The sequence below is a fragment of the Tachyglossus aculeatus genome, chromosome 3 (assembly GCF_015852505.1).
Source record: "Tachyglossus aculeatus isolate mTacAcu1 chromosome 3, mTacAcu1.pri, whole genome shotgun sequence".
In the NCBI taxonomy this organism is placed as follows: domain Eukaryota; kingdom Metazoa; phylum Chordata; class Mammalia; order Monotremata; family Tachyglossidae; genus Tachyglossus; species Tachyglossus aculeatus.
The window spans coordinates 104,750,843-104,770,118 of record NC_052068.1 but is presented as its reverse complement, the minus strand read 5'-3'; the positions used below and the strand labels follow the sequence as shown (position 1 = coordinate 104,770,118).

Genomic DNA, 19,276 nt, shown 5'->3' with positions numbered 1-19,276 from the left:
AGGAGAGTTTAGTCAGGGAAGGCGTCTTGGAGGAGATGTCCAAAGGAAGGACATGGGCCAGGGGTCAGCGACGAGACAGAGGAGATCAAGGTACAGTGGGAAGGTTGGCATTGGAGGAGTGAAGTGTGCTGGCTGGATTGTAGTAGGAGAGTAGTGAGACACTTGCTCTGGCATGAAGCCTATGTAGGGCTGAAGCTCCTGGAACATTAGCCGTGGGACTGGAGGTAATTCCAAAGCTACGTGCAGCTAAGGGTAGTACATGAAGAGAGTTCTTCGGGAAAAAAATCTGCCTTAGAGAACCTGGCTCAGGAAAATCTAACATTCAGCACCAACCAGAGTCTGCATAATTGGAATTAGATTAACTACTTTGCAGTCAAGTATTTCTATTCCCACTTACAAACCTGCCACCAAAAGACTCTACATAATTTCATTGCCTTCACTCTCAGGAGGCAGGCCAACTGCAAGGAAAGTAAAGAAGGAATAACAGGGTGCTAATTGTGAACTAGGTGGACTTCAGGTCAATCAAATGTTTTTATTGAGTGTTCACTGTGTGCAGAGCACTGTACTCAACTCTTGGGAGAGTACAATATGACAGATTTGGTTGACATGTTCCTTTCCCACAAGGAGCTTAGAGTCTAGAGAAGAAATGGTAGCATATAGGAACACATTACCACCCAGCAAAAATAATCAATTCCACATGCTTTAAGATTACCCACATAATGTTCTGCAGTCTATGAAAAACAATCTTGAGGAAGCTTTCCTTTTTAGGGCAAGCTTCAGTTCGAAATAATCACCAGTCTTCATCAGATAATGGGAAGGAAGAGCAGTTAAAATGTATTATTTTTTAAAAAGAATGGGAATGAAAATGTAACACTGATAGAAAACTGCAAATAAAATTCTCCTGTTTGATCAGAAGTAAGACAGCACCTTGGCAGTTGCATTTGAAAGGCAAGACAGTTCCATAAATAAAAAGTTAGGAAACAAAGGACACAAGGAGTGTGCAGATAGAAAGTGATTCAACAAACAGGCTTATCCCCAAAACTTTCCCAAAAGATAGGACAGGATTCACTGGAAATGCCATAAAAAGCAAAGTCTGCAGAGTCAGATAATTTTGTAATCTGAATAGAAAAACAAAATCAGACACTGTGCTCAGTTGTTACTGAGCAGAGAAGAAATCTTTCACTTAAACTTCTCTCGATAAAGAGCTGTGTTTGTTAGTGTTCTGGTTAATATTACCTCTAGACTGTAAGTTCGTTGTGGGCAGGGAATGTGTCTGTTTATTGTTGTATTGTACTTTCCCAAGCGCCTAGTACAGTGCTCTGCACAAAGTAAGCGCTCAATGAATGTGATTGAATGAATGAATAATACTGTGGGAAGGGAATGTACCTACCATCTCTGTTAGAATGGACTCCTCCAAGTGGTTAGTGTAATGCTGTGCACAAAGTAAGCATTTAATAAATATTACTGATTGATTGATATTTAAGGAACACTTGACATGTGCAGAACTCAGTGGCAAGTGCTAGGGATCGTAACTACCATCTCTATTGTACTCTCCACAGTGCTTTTTACTGTGCTCGTAGCATAACAGTAAGTGCTCAATAGTGTATGAAAATTGGAAATACAGTTAGATATTGATATTTCTCCTTTATAAAAGTGTAAAAGATCTGTTCATTTTCCCTGCTTATCAGTAGCTTTTCCTTTACTCCCTATCAGGAAATGGATCATTTTCTATTATTGCCCTGAGGTTAATAAAATACCTCTTCCATACAGCTATGTTATAGTTCAAACGATTAAGCTGAATCAAGCTTCATCAATACATACTTTACTGTTTTATCATAATGATGTATTCAATATTCAGTTTTATTTGGAAAGCGGGTTTCTTCTGACGATTTTCCAGAAAGCTTCCTTCACATTCTTGTTCCTCAGGCTACAGATAAGGGGATTTAGCATGGGAGTCACAAAGATATAGAAAACTGCTATTATTTTTGATTGCTCTACAGAGCAATCAGTTGGGGGTCTTACATACATTCAGAAAAGAGTTCCATAGAATACAGTCACCACTATCAAATGTGATCCACAGGTAGAGAAGGCTTTCCTCCTTTTCATTCATTCATTCATTCATTCAATCGTATTTATTGAGCGCTTACTGTGTGCAAAGCACTGTACTAAGCACTTGGGAAGTACAAGTTGGCAACATATGGAGACGGTCCCTACCCAACAACGGGCTCACAGTCTAGAAGGGGGAGACAGTCAACAAAACAAAACATGTGGGCAGGTCATCAGAATTAATAGAAATAAAGCTAGGTACACATCATTAACAAAATAAATAGAACAGTAAATATGTACAAGTAAAATAAATAGAGTAATAAATCTGTAAAAACATATATACAGGTGCTGTGGGGAGGAGAAGCAGGTAGGGCGGGGAGGATGAGGAGGAGGAAAGGAAAAGGGGGGCTCAGCCTGGGAAGGCCTCCTGGAGGAGGTGAGCTCTCAGTAGGGCTTTGAAGGGAGAAAGAGAGCCCTCAGCAGAGCACATCCTCAGAACGGCTATCAGAATGAAGACGTACAAAATGAGGATGATCAGGAGTGAGCTGGAGAGCTTAAAGCCGGCCACTATAAACATTGACATATTGGAGCAAGCCAGTCTTATGAGAGGGGGATCAGCACAGTAGAAATGTTTGATTGTGTTGGAGTCGCAGAACGTCAAGTGATACGTCCACATGGTTTCCATCAGCCCGCTAAGAAATCCATATATATATGGAGCAACCACTAAGCGTAGACATACAGCCCTCGTCATTCTGCTGTGGTAAAACAAGGGTCTACAGATGGCCACGTACCGGTCATAGGTCATAACAGCCAGGATGTAGTATTCTGTAATCATCATGGCGATGAAGAAATAACACTGCACGAAACAGGAAGCCAAAGAATTGGTTCTCTTTTCTGATAAGAAATCCATCAGCATTTTGGGAGTGACATGTGTGGAATAACGATGATCCAGAAAGGACAAACTCGGGACAAAAAGTACATGGGGGTGTGAAGCCGAGAATCTATCCAGATCAGCATAAGTAACTCAAGGTTTCCTACCACTGTGGTGGGGTGGATAACTAGAAAGAGCACAAAGAGTACAGACTGTAGTTCCAGACGATCTGTTAGCCCATCAGAATAAATTCCATGACCAGGGTGTCATTTCTCTGGGACACTTTCTTAGGTGTTGGCATAATCTGATCTGATAAATTAAAACAGAGAAAAAGATGAGTATTCTATCAATGTAAGCATTCTCTGACTCCTATCTCTCTGCCATGCACATGAGAGCACTTTAAGTAATCTCAATTCATCTTTAAAGATGGGTGACGGCTTGCATAATTACAGGCTGGAAAAGCCAATTTCATTCATTTATTTGGGCTGAGATAACTATTATAAAAATAATTGTGGTATCTGTTGAGTGCTTACCTTGTGCCAAGGACTGTGCTTAGCTCTGGAAAAGTGGCAAGATAGAGTCTCTGTCGCAGATGGGGCTTGCTGTCTTTACAGGAGAGAGAACTGGTATTGAATCCCCATTTTATAGAAGAAGAAATTGAAGTACAGGGCAGTTAAGTGACTTGTCCAAGGTCACATAGCTGGCAAGGGGCAGAGCTGAGGTTTGAACTTGGATCCTCTGACTCCCTGACCTATGCTTTTGAGGCCTGGGGCCCGTGCTTTTGACACTAAGGCTTGCTACTTCCTTCTCCACCATTATATTGAAATTTCCTCTGTGCTATGCCTGTCTGACAGAACAGGTAGAATCCTAGAATTCCCTATGCTAGAATTGTTAAGGGATTCTCTTTAGGCTTAAACTATTCCCAGAGATGAAGTCAGTATCCCTGTCGGCTGTGTTCTTGAGACTAACAGGGCACTAGTTAGCTCAATGTTAATTATAATTATGATATTTCCTAAGTCTTTACTTCATGTCAAGCACTGTCTAAGTGTTGGAGTGGATAAAAGATAATCAGATTAGATACAGTTCCTGTCCCATAGAAAGCTCACGGTCTGAGTAGAAGGGAGAACAGGCATTGCATCCCCATCTTGCAGCTGAGAAAAATGAGACACAGCAAAGTTAAGTGACTTGCCCAAGCTCACACAGCAGGCAAGTAGCAGAACTGGAATTAGAACCAGGTCATTTGACTCCCAGACCCATATTCTTTCCAATAAGCTATTCTGCTCCTCAGTGACCCTTTCCCAGTCCTCTTCTCCTTATTTTCATTCTCCTTCCTCTAATTTTCTCTTCCTCTCCAAGCCCTGTATTCAACTTGTTCAGGATCAAACTTAGATGTCATCCCTCTCCCTCTTCTTTCCACCACTGCTTGCTAGAGAAGCTGCATGGCTCACTGGAAAGAGCCCGGCTCTGGGAGCCAGAGGTCATGTGTTCTAATCCCGGCTCTGCCACTTGTCAGCTGTGTGATTTTGGGCAAGTCAGTTAACTTCTCTGTGCCTCAGTTACCTCACCTGTAAAATGGGGATTAAGACTGTGAGCCCATGTGGGACAACCTGAATACCTTGTATCCCCACAGTGCTTGGCACATAGTAAGCCATCATTATTATTAGCATGCTCTGCTGCCAGGAAAAGGCTTGGTCATAACTAAATCTGAGATAATCACCACTCCAAATTTGGCATGACTTCTCTTCACCTCCCTCCTTACTCACTAACCTATAGTTCAAGTAAAGAAGTAGCTCTCAAAGCCTTATCTATCAGATTCATTGCTGAGTGGTCAGGCTGTTATAGCTGTTGCTTTCTTAGCTGTCTCATTTTCTGGGAAGTAAATTCCTTCCTAAGTAGGTTGAGGAGAAAAAGAGTGGATGAAGCATGTCATGTCTGAATGTCCCAGCTTCTGTGAGGAAGTGGAATTTCTCAATGGATTTTGCTTATTCCGTTAATGATGTCTTCACCTGGAAGCTGAGAGTTCTAGCAAGATGCTAAAGGATGACTATTTAATCCACTGTGAAAAGATACTGACCTAGAGTTACCTAAGGACTACAACAATCCCCTTGATTTACTTTTCTTCCACTAACCTTTTGAGGAAAGAACAGAGGAGACTGGAGGACCAGAACTGACAGGCCAAGACTGGAAGTTGTGGAGTGTGTTATATTTATATTTTCTCCCCCTTCTAGACTGTTATCCCCCTTCTAGACTGTGAGCCCGCTGTTGGGTAGGGACCGTCTCTATATGTTGCCAACTTGTACTTCCCAAGAGCTTAGTACAGTGCTCTGCACACATTAAGTGCTCAATAAATACGATTGAATGAACGAATGAATGAATATTTTCTCACAAATAGGAGAACATTATCTGTTTCCACCTTCTCGTCCTTCTTCTAATCTTTACCACCTTCTTTGGTGCTGGTAGCCTCCATTTATATGGCTTCTGTTCTCCCTCCGCCTCCTTTCATTCCTCGTATTTTTTTCAAGCTCCCTTCTCCCTTCCCACAAACAGTTCCACCCAGATCCTTCTCTTGTACTTACATTCATGAGACTTCTCTCAACTGCTTCTCTTCTCTGTTTATTTCACAAGATTATTATCTTGCTAATAAAATGTCAAGAAAACAAAATCTATTAAAGGCTATAGAGGTGATGATGGTGACAATGGAATTTACAAAACACTTACTACATGTCACGCACTGTACTAAGTGCTAGGGTAGATACAAGATTATCAGGTTAGACCTGCCCCAGTGGGGCTCACAATTTAATGGACTGGGTGATAATGTGTGTATATTTTCCTTCCATCATTCCCTTAAGTAAAATAAAAATTATATTCTGTGTCTTCTTGTCTGGATTATTTTTAAACTGTAACTCCTAGAGATGGAGACTGCTTTTTGTGGTTAATTATGTTTTAAAAAATTAGTGTAATGAGGTAGAGCAATACCATGATCAGATAGGTATAAATACAATTCTGATTCAATATTTGTGGATCAAACATATTCATGGACATGAAGAGAAGACATTTTCATATTGAGCACATGTCATAAATTAAATGTTCCTGGAGCTCTTAATGTGGGCCAAGCATTGTACTAGGCATTGGAGTAGCTACAAGATAATCAGGTCAGACACAGTCCTTGTCCCATATGGGGCTCAGGTCCCATGTATCATATCCACATCAGACTGATACCAGAGCAGCTGAAAACCGACTGTCTGGTTATAAAATAGGACATCTGATCACGTTATTAAGAACAGGAATGGGATTTTTTCTCTCTTAATCACCTATAGTAAATACTACATTGGGCAAGAAATGCATTGTTTCCAAGTATCTCAAGACACTAAAAATGAAAGTCCTGTTGGAGTTCTCAAGTCTTGCAAAAATCTATAGCTTTAGAACTACATATGGATAAGTTTTTGGGCACATCCTTTCAAACTCTTTGGACAGGAACTTGATGAGTGGATATTATTGGAAAAAATCTTTGCATTCTTATTCACAGCTATTCAGGATTACATGAAGATGATCATAATAATGGTCTCCATGAATATGACATGATTACAACCACACCAAAATTATTCTTCAGCCACGTTTTCAACAGAGTTTGGCAGAACAATGCCTAGATGAAAACTTCACACACTCATCCCTTTGTCATATCATCTTACTTTAACAACAACCTCATTCACACTTAGTCAGTCCACCCATGCTATTTCATTCATTCATTCAATCATATTTATTGAGCGCTTACTGTGTGCAGAGCACTGTACTAAGCGCTTGGGAAGTACAAGTTGGCAACAACTAGAGTCGGTCCCTACCCAACAGCGGGCTCACAGTCTAGAAGGGGGAGACAGACAACAAAACATACTAACAAGTTAAAATAAATAGAATATGTACAAATAAAATAAATAGAGTGATAAATCCGTACAAACATATATACATATATACAGGTGCTGTGGGGAGGGGAAGGAGGTAAGGCGGGGGGGGATGAGGAGGGGGAGAACCAGACCCTTATGTGATCATGTCTCATTTATATAATATCTCGCTCCTTCGAAAGTGTAGGCCTCCTCCCAGCCGGTGGGCAAATCTGGGGTGGGGCGTCGGTGTCCGGTGAGCAGGGCCTCTCCGGTGACGGGGTGCAGCCAGCTCGTGCTCTGACACTCCTTGTTGATGAAGAAGAGTCGTCCGCCGCGGGTGACGCCATAGGACCAGATCCGGGGCAGCGCGCGCAGCCAGGCCGCCCCCCGCCCCCACCCGCGGACCCCGCACCCTCACCCTCCCCCGCCCCCAAAGCCGCCGCCGCCGCCATGCCGCCCGCTCCCCGGGTCGGGGAGGAGCGCAGCGCAGCACACAGCACCGCGGGCACGGCGCAGGGCAGAGCAGGGCAGGGCGGAACGCGCGCGCGCGCCGGGGAGCGGGGGGCGGGCGGAGGGCGCGGCCTCGCAGCGCGTCCCCGACGGCCGGCCGCGCGCCTGCCTCCCTCCCTCCCTCCTCCTCTCCCCAAGCATCTCCTCTCCCATGAACCCCCTTAACAGTTCCGCCCTACGCCAGAATTGCCATCCATAGGACTCCATCCTCCACCACCTCAGATACATTTTTGCCAAGAGCCCCTGAACTCTCCTTGCCATTAACCTCTTTGATTTTATTTGACTCACCTATGGACAATTTATCATTCTGCTTCGAGCATCATCTGCCTATCTTATGGTCGCTTCTGCGTGTTAATTGTTAACTGCTCTCTGAGATGTCATCTGCTCATTTTATTATTCCCATCGAATGTTAGTTGTTAACGTCTCTCAATGATGTCATCACCTGCTTATTTTACTGCCATCACAAGTTAATCATTAACTGTGCCCTGTGATATCATCTGCTTATTGTTTTGACATCACATATTGTTATCTGCTCTCTGTGATACCATCTGCTTATTTTATTATTGCCATAGCATGTTAATTGTTAACCACTCTCCGTGATGTCATCACCTACTTATTTTATTATTGCTACTGCATTATTGCTACTACATGTTAATTGTTAACTGTCTGCTGTGCTGTCATTTACTTTGCTGACCTCACCATGAACAATCAGTTCCCCTGCTCCCAACTGCCCTTCCCATTCCTCACCTTCCCCTTCCCCTCTCCCACCCAGCTCTTTCCCTCCCTTTCCCTCACCCCCCCCACCCCCTTCCCAGAATCCCTCTGTACCGGCCCCAATCCTCAACTCCTCCCTTTCAATTCCTTCCCTCCCCCCCTTCCTGCCCCCACCCCCCCTTCCTGCCCCCACCCCATCCTACTTCTCTTTTCTCATCGCCACCCATCTTCCCACTCTTCCCGCCCAGACCCCCGCCAACTCATCCCAATCCAAGCCCTCCCCACCCTGCCCACCCTGCCCCCTCCCTTCCCTCCCTCCACAGCTGCTGCCAAGTGTGGCCTTTGGAAACCCTGCTCCGTTATAGGTAAGCTCCCTTTCATCCTGGACCTATTCCTTTCCAGCTTTCTGTTCCTCCTCACCCTAACCGAAATATGGCTCACTCCTACCTCACCTCCCTTCTCTCCTTCTACAGCCCAGCCCACGCCACTAACCTCCTCACTGTACCTCGTTCTCGTCTGTCCCGCCGTCGAACCCCGGCCCTCTGGCCTGGAATGCCCTCCCTCTGCACATCTGCCAAGCTAGCTCTCTTCCTCCTTCAGAGCCCTACTGAGAACTCACCTCCTCCAGGAGGCCTTCTCAGACTGAGCCCCCTTGTTCGTCTCCTCCTCCCCCTCCCTCCCGCCCTACATCCTTCCCCTCCCCACAGCACCCGTATCTATGTTTGTACAGATTTATTACTCCATTTTACTTGTACATATTTATTATTCTATTTATTTTGTTAAGGATGTGCATCTAGCTTTATTTCTATTCATCTGATGACTTGACACCTGTCCACATGTTTTGTTTTCTGTCTCCGCCTTCTAGACTGTGAGCCCGTTGTTGGGTAGGGACCGTCTCTATATATTGTCGACTTGTATTTCCCAAGCGCTTAGTACAGTGCTCTGCACACGATAAGCGCTCAAGAAATACGATTGAATAAATGCATGAATGAGTGAATGAACGGTAGCCCTAACCCTTGTCCTCACCCTAAACATAAACCTAACCCTAAACTTAATGCTAAACTTAATCCCATCTCTAACCTTATCTCCCCTCTCACTCGCCTAGAGAGGATGTACTCAGTCATTAACGACAAGCTGACAACAGCCCCTCCCCCTGCCAGAGCAGTGACCAACCAAGGCAGAAGGCGATGGAGAGTTACCCGCTTTACCAGAGGGGAGCTCACTGACCTCCGAGAGAAGTGTCAGAAATCCCTCTTAGAGAGTTGGTTAGATTAACTCCATAGGCTTTGGCGAATGGGTGCCATGGTGACTATGCTTCTGCCCGGGGAAGCCGAAGTTCTCCAGGTGGCATGTGAAAGGAGAATGCAGCTCAGTTGGGGCTGGGTCCTGTAATTTCGCTGTGGGAGGCAGCCCTGAGTGTGGAGTGGGGGATTCTCCGAGTGGACAGCAAAGGCCTCCCCAAGAGGTAGGCCAAGTGGAGGCCAACAGAGAATGACGGTCTGGATGGGACAGATCTTTTAGCTCAGAGGGTAATGGAGAGGGTCTGTGTAAACTCACCCAACAGGCGGATCCGGGTGGCACCCCATTAGACTTCAGCTTTGGTTTTGTCAATCGGGTAGTAGCCCAAAGGGCAGAAGTTAAGGGAATTAGGTGTGTCCTCCATGTCCCCTACCAGCCTTAGTCCAATGGAATGATGGAAAAGTGGAAAGGCATGCTTAACATCGATGTGAAAGATATGCTCTCCATGGTCCCACTCCAGAACCAGAACCAGGATAGGTTTGTCTTTACTTTGGAAGGGTGACAATACATTTTTATGCCTTTATGCTCTGCACACAGTAAGCGCTCAATAAATACGATTGATGATGATGCCCTTGCCCCAGGAAGTCAAGCACGGCCCTACCATCACGCATGAGGCACTGGCCCAGGAGATGGATCGGTTCAACCTGCCAGCTGGAGTTACCATCCTCCAGTACACAGATGATATCCTGGCCGGGGGACATGACCAGAAGCAAGAGCCCTGAAAGCAATCATCAAACATTTGGAGGACCAGGGTATACCCCCCAGGAAAATCCAGGTACCAGCCCAACATATCATCTTCCTGGGAATATCACGGTAAAGAGGCCGAGAGGTAGTATCAGACACCAACATGACCACTCTAGCAACAGTACCAAGCCCGTCCTTAGAAGACGACCTCCGAGTAGTCCTTGGAATGTTGAGAATGTGGAGCTGACATGACCTGAGATTCGCAATTTGGGCCCGGCCCTCTTTCTCCCTGCTCAAGAAAGGTGCCCAGTGGGACTGGACAGAGATGCATGATGTGGCCCTGCATGGGATCATCTAAGTCATGCAGCAATAGTGAACCCTCAGACTCCTCAATAGGGAAAGACCACTAGTTTTACACAAAAGCACTGGAAGCACCAGTGGCAGTATGGTTCCATCAGGGGAAGCCCCCGCATATCCAAACCCTGATCATGTTCTGATAAGCAGGATGGAGCCCAAAGTCGCTATTTCCCTTAGGAGAAGATGATCACTCTCCCATATGAAGCCCTTCAGACTATTGAAAACATCACGAGGGAATGGGAAATTGAGCTGCGCTTTGCCCTACCCCATTCCCCATTGGGAGGTCATTCCCTTGCCCTCAGGAGTAGCCCATATCTCCATCATCCAGAAGATGGTCATGTACATGGCCCATAGAGTTTGGACAGAGGGCTAGCCCACACTGCAAGGATGCCTCACCGAGGTGGCTGTACTGTACCCCAGGGGGCTACCCGTGGTTCCCCTGGATCCAGTCATTCAGGAGGCACCAACAGCCACGCAGCTTCGAGATATCCAGACATGGAAATGGACCAGGTTCACTGATGGCAGTGCTCACAAGAAAAATGGCCAGTGGATGGTGCGAGCAGCAGTTTTGTGCCCAGCTATGGGATAGGGGATCACTGAGGAGGTCGAAGGGTCCATCTACATGACAGAATTATTTGCTCTCCTTTTAGTGGCGAGATCTGGTCAGGAGGTTATCTACATGGACTCAATGCACTCTTTTAAAGGTGAGACCATGTGGGCCCCTGCCTGGGAGGCCTGCGAGTGAAAAGCCCGAGGTTGAAAGGTCTGGAGAATGGAGCTGTAGTGAAAGTTACTGGAATTAACATTTCAGCAACATTTGCAGGTCAGACATGTGAATGTTCATAGCGAGGGCTCTGATCTCCCAGCAACTCACTGGAACAATGAAGTGGATCACCTTGCCCGACTTAGGGTGGTCCAGACCCCAGACCAAAAACTATTGGCCTGGATCGACCAAGATATTGGGCATGGTGAAGGGAGGGCCTGGTAGGTTGGAGCCAATGTATGGGTCAGCCGGTCACATGAAAGCAAGCTCATTAATTCATTCATTCAGTCATATTCATTGAGCACTTACTGTGTGCAGAGCACTGTACTAAGCACCTGGGAAACCACAATAAACAACAAACAGTGACATTTCCTGCCCATAGCAAGCTCACAGTCTGGAATGGAAGAGTCAGGCATCAATACAAATTAATGAAATTACAGATATGTACATAAGTCTCTGGGGCTGGAAGCGTGGGAGGAGCAAAGGGATAAATAAAATTACAGACATGTACATAAGTGCTTTGGGGCTTGAAGAGGGGGAAGAGCAAAGGAACCAAATCAGGGGTACGCAGAGTAGAGTGGGAGATGAGGAAAAGTGCGGTTTAGTCTGGGAAGGCCTACCAAGTAAGGCTTTGAAGGAAGGGAGAGTGGTTGTCTGCTGGATTAGAGGAGGGCGGACATTCCAGGGCAGAGGAAGGCTGTGGGTTAGGGGTTGGTTGCGAGACATGCACTAGAGGATCAAAGAGTGTTGGCTGGATTTTAGAAGGAGAAAAGCAAAGTGAGGTAGGAGGGGGCAAAGTGATAGAATGTTTTAAGGCTAGTGGAGAGGAGTTTTTGTTTGCCACGGAGGTGGATGGGCAACCATTGGACTTTCTTGAGGAGCAGAGTGATGTGTCCAGAACTTTTTTGTACAAACTTGATCGGGGAAGCAGAGTGAAGTACCAACTGGAGCAAATGTCATTGTCTGATCCTGCACACTGTGTCAAGCCAGGCAGGGGGTAGTCGGCCAAGATCAAGTGTGGTGGAACCTCAGAGAGGGGAAGCTTCTCTGATCAGCATGGCAGGTGGACTTCATAGGACCCTTTCTCCGGAGTAGGGAAGGATGGTGCTATATCCTTACCAGCGTAGAGATTGTCAGTGGTTTAGGCATGGGGTACCCCGCTCCATCCACCATCACCGAGAATATCATCCATGGATTGTATGCTTGGTTTTCACAACTACCCCCACCGAGTGAATTGCAGTGAGACAACTGCTCACATTATGTCAGTCGGGTAGTAGCCCAAAGGGCAGAGGTTAGGGGAATTAGGTGGGTCCTCCATGTCCCCTACCACCTTCAGTCCAAAGGAATGATGAAAAAGTGGAAAGGTATGCTTAAAGGCACGTTGGGAGTGGCCTGGGCCAACCCGGGCAAATGGGGGGGTCTGGGGACACAGGTTGCAGAGAGAGGTCTGGGCACTTAACACCTGGGAAACGCAGAAAGGGAGCCCGATACATACTGCTTTTGAGACAGACAGTCAAGTGATTAGTAGTACTGTTGGGCAAGATCCACCCCTGTAATGAGAGAATACCCTGCAGGTGGATACAGGTGGTCATCAGTCATCCATCCTATGGCACGTTTGAGGTGGCCTTAGTCCAGGCCCTCTCCAAGGGAACATGGAGAGTCCAGGGGGAGGAGTTCCCTGACCGTGTGATCAATTCAGAATGGATTTAAACCCCGAGGGAGCAGAGGAGGGTAGTGTCAGAGGAAAGGTGTTGCGGGTGTACCGGTTCTTGTTTCTTCACCACAGGAATCTGACAATCCACTGCGGAGCGAGAATGGGACCCCATCAACCCCAATCCCTACTGGTATGGCTGGCCTGTCTGGGTCATGCCGATTCATGGATGGAGAACACCACCCTGTTACTGGCCGAGACAAACACCAGGCAAGCTCACCCCAGTACCATTAACAATGACACAGCCTGCTGGGTCTGCCTGCACCTTCCTCATTACTATGGGTAGTGTGCCCAGTTTCTGGCTGTTACCATCACGTTGGAGGAGTAGACAATGGGGTGGAGCAACCACGCCATATCTCATCGGACTTCACAGAGGAATGCTTGGTGGGGTTTGGTGGTAACAACCCTTTTAGATGTTCCCCTTTGTTTTAACATCACGAGGGGTAACCTTTTGCTGGGACAGTACGACAAGTGTCACTTCAGTATCACATTATGTGACTGGCAGAATATACTCAAACATTGCAGTACCCCCTGCAGCACCACTATCCTGGGAGCAGGGGAGGCTGTCAGAGCCCAGGATAATTTTGAGACTGACCAGGGCAACCTCACAGCATGTGTACAAATTGATGGGGTCCGGGTCTTCCTCCAGGGCCTGGCCCTGGCCCTCCTCCACCACCTGGTCCTGGCCTACCTCCTCCATCTTTTCCTGGTCTTCCTCCTCCATCTGGTCTTGGCCAGGCTGCTCCGCCTGGTCCTGGCCCTTTCTCCAAGTCTGGGCCTGGTCCCCCTTCTCAGCCTTGTCCTGGCCCTCCTTATCTGACTGGTACTTTCCTGCCTCCTCTGCCTGAAACTGACCCTAACCCTAACCCTAAACATAGCCTGAGCCCCAAACCTATCCCTAACGCTAACCCTCACTCTAATCCTAAGGCTAACCCCACGCCAACCCTAGCCCAGTCCAATGGTTAACCCTAACTGTAACATTAAGCCTCAACATAACCCTAAACCTTTCTCTAACCCTCATCCTAACCCTAGTCATAGGCCTAAGACTAACCTTAAACCTAACCATGTGGGGATCACAGTCTCAATCCCCATTTTACAGATGAGGTAACTGAGGCCCAGAAGTGAAGCGACTAGCCCATGGTCACACAGCAGACAGGTGGCTGAGTTGGGACTAGAACCTATGACCTACAGACTCCCAGGACCATGCTCTATCCACTACACCATGCTGCTTCCCCATAATGATGATATTTGTTAAACACTTACTGTATGCCAAGCACCGTTCTAAGCACTGGGGGTAGATACAAGGTAATCAGATTGTCCCACGTGGGGTTTACAGTCTTAATCCCTATGTTACAGATGAGGGAACTGAGGAACAGATAAATTGTGACTTGCCCAAAGTCACACAGCTGTGCCAGAGTCAGGATTAGAACCCAAGACCTTTGTCTCCCAAGCCCGTGCTCTTACCGTTGTATCTCCTTCCTTTGGTATTGGAACATAAACTGATTTCTTCTAAACAGAAGGCCACTGAGTGGTTAGCCATAGCTTGGTGACATAATTTGGTAAGGACTTTAACTGATTCCTCTCCAGCTGCCTTAAACACCTCAATAGGAAGTCTATCAAAGCAGGGTGACTTAATTTTGGCAAGACAGTGCAAAGCTGATCTAAATTTGCTTTCCATGATGAGTAGCTCTAATTCATAAGGAACTTCAAATACCTGCATAGTGCTATCCTTCTGGTGTAGATCCTGTGTGCATTCCTTCCATCTCTCTTTGATTCCACTGGTATCATTTATCATCAGTCCATCTTTGCTTTTAACAAAGCCAAGCTGAGGATGAAATGTTTCCTTAATTTCCTTAAACTTCTGAAATAATGATCTTGTCTGTCCACATTTGTTATTGACTTCCATTTCTTTGCATATGCTATTATAATATTCCTGTTTGTTGTTCCCGGCAAAGTGCTGGAATTCTCATCTTAGATCTTTAACCAGGTTCTTTTGTCCTCTGAATTTTGTTTCCTTCCTTTTCCTGGCTACTTCCAGAGACACGTTCGACATCCATTTTGGCTTTTTCTACTTCCTGACCTTTTACAATACTGTGTCGCTTTCTTCCTTCATGACATTTTTAATCTCCATCCACATTTTCTCTGGCTGCTTATCTGTGAGATCAAGCCCCTCAAATCGATTATTTACATGCTCCTTAAATGCAGGGGAGCATTTCATATTCGGGCAGCTTTAAAGCATGATTGATCTTTCTAAGTTTTCAGTTCGAGTTTACACATTAATGGCTCATGATCTGTTCCACAATCAGCTCCAGGCCATGCTTTTGCTGCCAAAATAGAACTCCGCCATCTCTTTCTACAAAGTAAATAGTATATTGGATATCTGTATAATCCAACTGATGAAGTCCATGTGTACAGTCCTCACTTAGTTGGTTAAAGGTGTTGGCAATTACTGCACTTCGTCCTGGACCTCCTCCTGTGCCTGGCCCTGGTCCTCCAACTCTGCCTAGTCCTGGCCATCCTCCTCCACCTAGTCTTGGCTCTCCACCTACACCTGCTCCTGGCTCTCCACCATCACCTGGTCCTGGCCGTACACATCTGCGTGGTACAGATCCTGCTCCTCCACCTGGTTATGGACCTCCTCCTCTTCTTGATCCTGGCCTTCCCCTTCCTCCTGTTCCTGGCCCCCCTCCTCCACCTCGTCCGGACCCTCCTCTTCTGCCTGGTCCTGGCCCTCCTTCTCCACCAGGTTCTGGCCCTCCTCCTCTGTCTTGCTTTGGCCATACCACTCTGCCTGGGGCTAGCCCTCCTCCTCAGCCCAATCGTGGCCCTACTTCTATTCTTGGTCCTGATCCTTTTTCTCCACCTGGTTCTGGCCCTCCTCCTCTGCCTAGCCCGGACCCTAATCTTCTGCCAGTTCCAGGCCCTCCACTAAGCCTGGTCCTAGTCCTCCTCCTCTGTCCGGTCTGGCCCTCCTCCTTTGCTGATCTTGGCCTAGTCCTGGACATCCTCCTCTGCTTGACCCAGGAGCTTCACCTCCACCTAGTCCTGGTCGTCCCCCTCCTCCTGGTCCTGGCCCTTTCACTCCTCCTTGTTCTGACCTTCCGACTCAGCCTGGTTCTGGTGCTTCTCCTACACCCGGTCCTGTCAGTCCACCTCTGCCTGGTGTTGGCCTTCCTCCTCAGCCCGATCCTAGCCCGATCCTTCATCTTGGTCCTGGTCCTCCTCCTCCTCGAGGTCCTAGCCCTTTCAGTATGCCTTGTTCTGCTCTTCCTCCATCTGGTACGGTCCCTCCTCCTCCACCTGATTCTGATCCTCCTCTTCTGTCTAATACAGGCCCTCTGCCTCCCTCTGGTCCTGGCCCTCCTCCTCCACCTAGTCCTAGGCATCGACTTCCACCTAGTTCTGGCCCCCTTATTCCCCTTGGTCTTAGCCCTACACATCAGGCTGATCATGGCCCTCCTCTTCCACCTGGTCCTTGCCCTCCTCCTACACATGGTCTGGACCCGCCTCCTCCACCTAATCCTGGCCTTCCACCTCCATCCAATCCTAGCCTTTCTCCTCTGCCTTGTCCTAGCCCTCCTCCTCTGCCTGGTCCTGGCCCTCCTCCTCTGCCTGGTTCTGGCCCTCCTCCTCTGCCTGGCTCTGGCCCTCTTATTCCTCTTAGTCTTAGTCCACACACCCTCCTGGTGCTGGCCTGCCTCCTCCACCTGGTCCAGGACCTCTTCCTCGACCTGGTCCTGGCCCGCCTCTTCCACCTGGTTCGGGACTTCTTCCTCCACGTGATTCTGGCCCTCCTCCCCCATCTTGTACTGGCCCTCCACCTCCATCCTTTCCTAGCCTTTCTCCTCTGCCTGGCCCTGGCCCTCCTTCTACACCTGGTCCTGGCCCTCCTCTTCTGCCTGGTCTGAGCCCTCCTCCTCCACGTAGTCCCGATCCTCCTCCTCGACCTTGTTCTGGTCCTACTCGGACTGGTCCTGGCCCACCACCTCTGCCTGGTCCTAGCCCTTCTCGTCCACCTGGTCCTGGCCTTACTTGTCCGTCTGGTCGCGGACTTTATCCTCAACCCAGTCCTGACCCCACTTCTCTTCCTCGTCCTGGTCCTCCTCCTCCACCCATTCTAGCCCTCCTAATCTACCTGGTCCTGGCCATGCTCCACCCTGTATAGCCCCCAATGCACCTGGTCCTGGCCATTCTTCTCTGTCTGGTCTCTGCCCTCCTTCTCTGTCTGGTCCGCGCTGTCCTCCACCTGGTCCAGGCCCTCTTCCTCTGCCCGGTCCTGGACCTCCTCCTCTAACTAGTTCTGGTCCTCCTCCTGACCTCTCTGGTCCTTGCCCTTCTCCTCTGCCTCGTCCGGGTTCTCCTCTCCCATCTGGTCCTGGAGAACATCCTCCGCCTGGTCCTGGCCCTTCTCCCCTGCTTCGTCCTGACCATCTGTCTCCGCCTGCTCTCTGTCCACCTCCTCCTCCACCTGGCCCCTGCCCTGTTACCCCACCTGGCCTGCCCCTTCTCCTCCACTTGTTCCTGGCTCTCCACTTCCTCCTGCTCCTGGCCCTCCTCCTCGGCCTAGTCCTGACCCTTTTCCTCAGCCTAGTCCTGGCCCTCCACCTGCACCTAGTTCGGGCTCTCTTACTCCCTTTGGACTTGGCTTCGCACATCCCCTTGATCCTATCCCTCCCCCTCTGCCTGGTCCCGCCCTTCTTCCCCCACTTAGTTCTAGCTCTCTACTTCCTCCTCGTCCTGGCCTTCCTCCTTTTACTGGTACTGGCCCTCCTACTCTGCCCTGTTCTGGCCCTCCAACTCTGCCTGGTCCTGACCCTCCTATTCTGCCTGGTCCCAGACCTCTTCCTCAGTCCAGTCCTGACCTTACTCCTTTTCTTGGCCCTCCGTCCAGTCTAACCCTCCTAATCAGTCTGGCCCTGGCCCTTCTTCTCCATCTGATCCTTGTCCCCCTCTATCTGATCCTGTCTGATTCAGGACATCCTCCTCCATCTAGACCAGGCTCACTTTCTACCCCTTGTCCTGGACCTCCTCCTCCTACTGGTTCTGTTCCTCCCCTTCCACCTGTTCCTGCCCTCCTCCTTTTCCTGATCTTGTCCTCCTCCACTGCCTGGTCCTGGCCCACATCCTCTGTCTTGTCTTGGCCCTCCACCTCCACCTGGTCCTGGCCTTCCACCTCCACTTGATCCCTGTCTTTCTCCTCTGCCTGGTACTTTCCCTCCTCCTCTGCCTATTCCTGGCCATTCACCTTAGGGAAGCAGCGTGGCTTAGTGGAAAGAGCACAGGCCAAGGAGTCAGATGCTGTGGATTCTAATACCGGCTCCACCAACTGTCAGCTGTGTGACTCTGGGCAAGTCATTTCACTTCCCTGGGTCGGTTACCTCATCTGTAAAATGGGGATTAAGTCTGTGAGCCCCACGTGGGGCAACTTGATTACCTTGTATCTCTCCAGCCCTTAGAACAGTGCTTGGCACATTCATTCATTCATTCAATCAATCAATCATATTTATTGAGCGCTTACAGTGTTCAGAGCACTGTACTAAGTGCTTGGGAAGTACAAGTTGGCAACATATAGAGATGGTCCCTACCCAACAATGGGCTCACAGTATAGAAGGGGGAGACAGACAACAAAACAAAACATACAGACAGGTGTCAAAATCGTCAGAACAGATATAATTATGGCAATATGCACATCATTAACAAAATAAATAGAATAGTAAACATGTACAAGTAAAATCAATAGAGTAATAAATCTGTACAAATATATACACGTGCTGTGGGGAGGGGAAGGAGGTAGGGCGGGGGATGGGGAGGAGGAGAGGGAAAAGGGGGCTCAGTCTGGGAAGGCCTCCTAGAGGAGGTGAGTTCTCAGTGGGGCTTTGAAGGGAGGAAGAGAGCTAGCTTTGCGGATGTGTGGAGGGAGGGTATTCCAGGCCAGGGGAAGGACGTGGGCCGGGGGTCGATGGTGGGACAGGCGAGAATGAGGTACAGTAAGGAGGTTAGTGGCAGAGGAGTGGAGGGTGTGGGCTGGGCTATAGAAGGAGAGAAGGGAGGTGAGGTAGGAGGGGACGAGGTGATGGAGAGCCTTGAAGCCGAGAGTGAGGAGTTTTTGCTTGATTTGTAGGTTGACAGGCAGCTACTGGAGATTTTTGAGGAGGGACATGACATGCCCAGAGCGTTTCTGTACAAAGATAATCAGGGCATGTCCCAAGGTGTCCCTGGCATACCGGCCATCTCAAAGGCAAATGCTATCTCGTGACCACCTGAGCCAGCAGGATTCCCAAGCGCTTAGTACCGTGCTCTGCACACAGTAAGTGCTCAATAAATACGATTGAATGAATGAATGAATGAATGAATGAATAAACTCGGAAATGAGGGTGGCATACCGCCCTCACAACCAAAACTGCTAGATTGACAGCCCAAGCCAGAAATACAGAATGTGTCCC

General features: G+C 48.2%; 1 protein-coding gene and 1 pseudogene across 1 annotated transcript; both read right to left on the bottom strand.

Moving 5' to 3' along the window:
- Positions 1-1,860: 1,860 nt before the first annotated feature.
- Positions 1,861-3,218, bottom strand: LOC119925206 (annotated as a pseudogene).
- Positions 3,219-6,957: 3,739 nt separating this feature from the next.
- Positions 6,958-9,143, bottom strand: LOC119925332 (pleckstrin homology domain-containing family A member 5-like). Its single transcript, XM_038743431.1, has 2 exons — positions 9,059-9,143; positions 6,958-7,208 (listed from the first exon to the last, which is right to left on the bottom strand). The coding sequence occupies exons 1-2, from the start codon at positions 9,141-9,143 to the stop codon at positions 6,958-6,960; spliced, it is 336 nt and encodes a 111-aa protein (XP_038599359.1).
- Between the last annotated feature and the right edge of the window lie 10,133 nt (positions 9,144-19,276).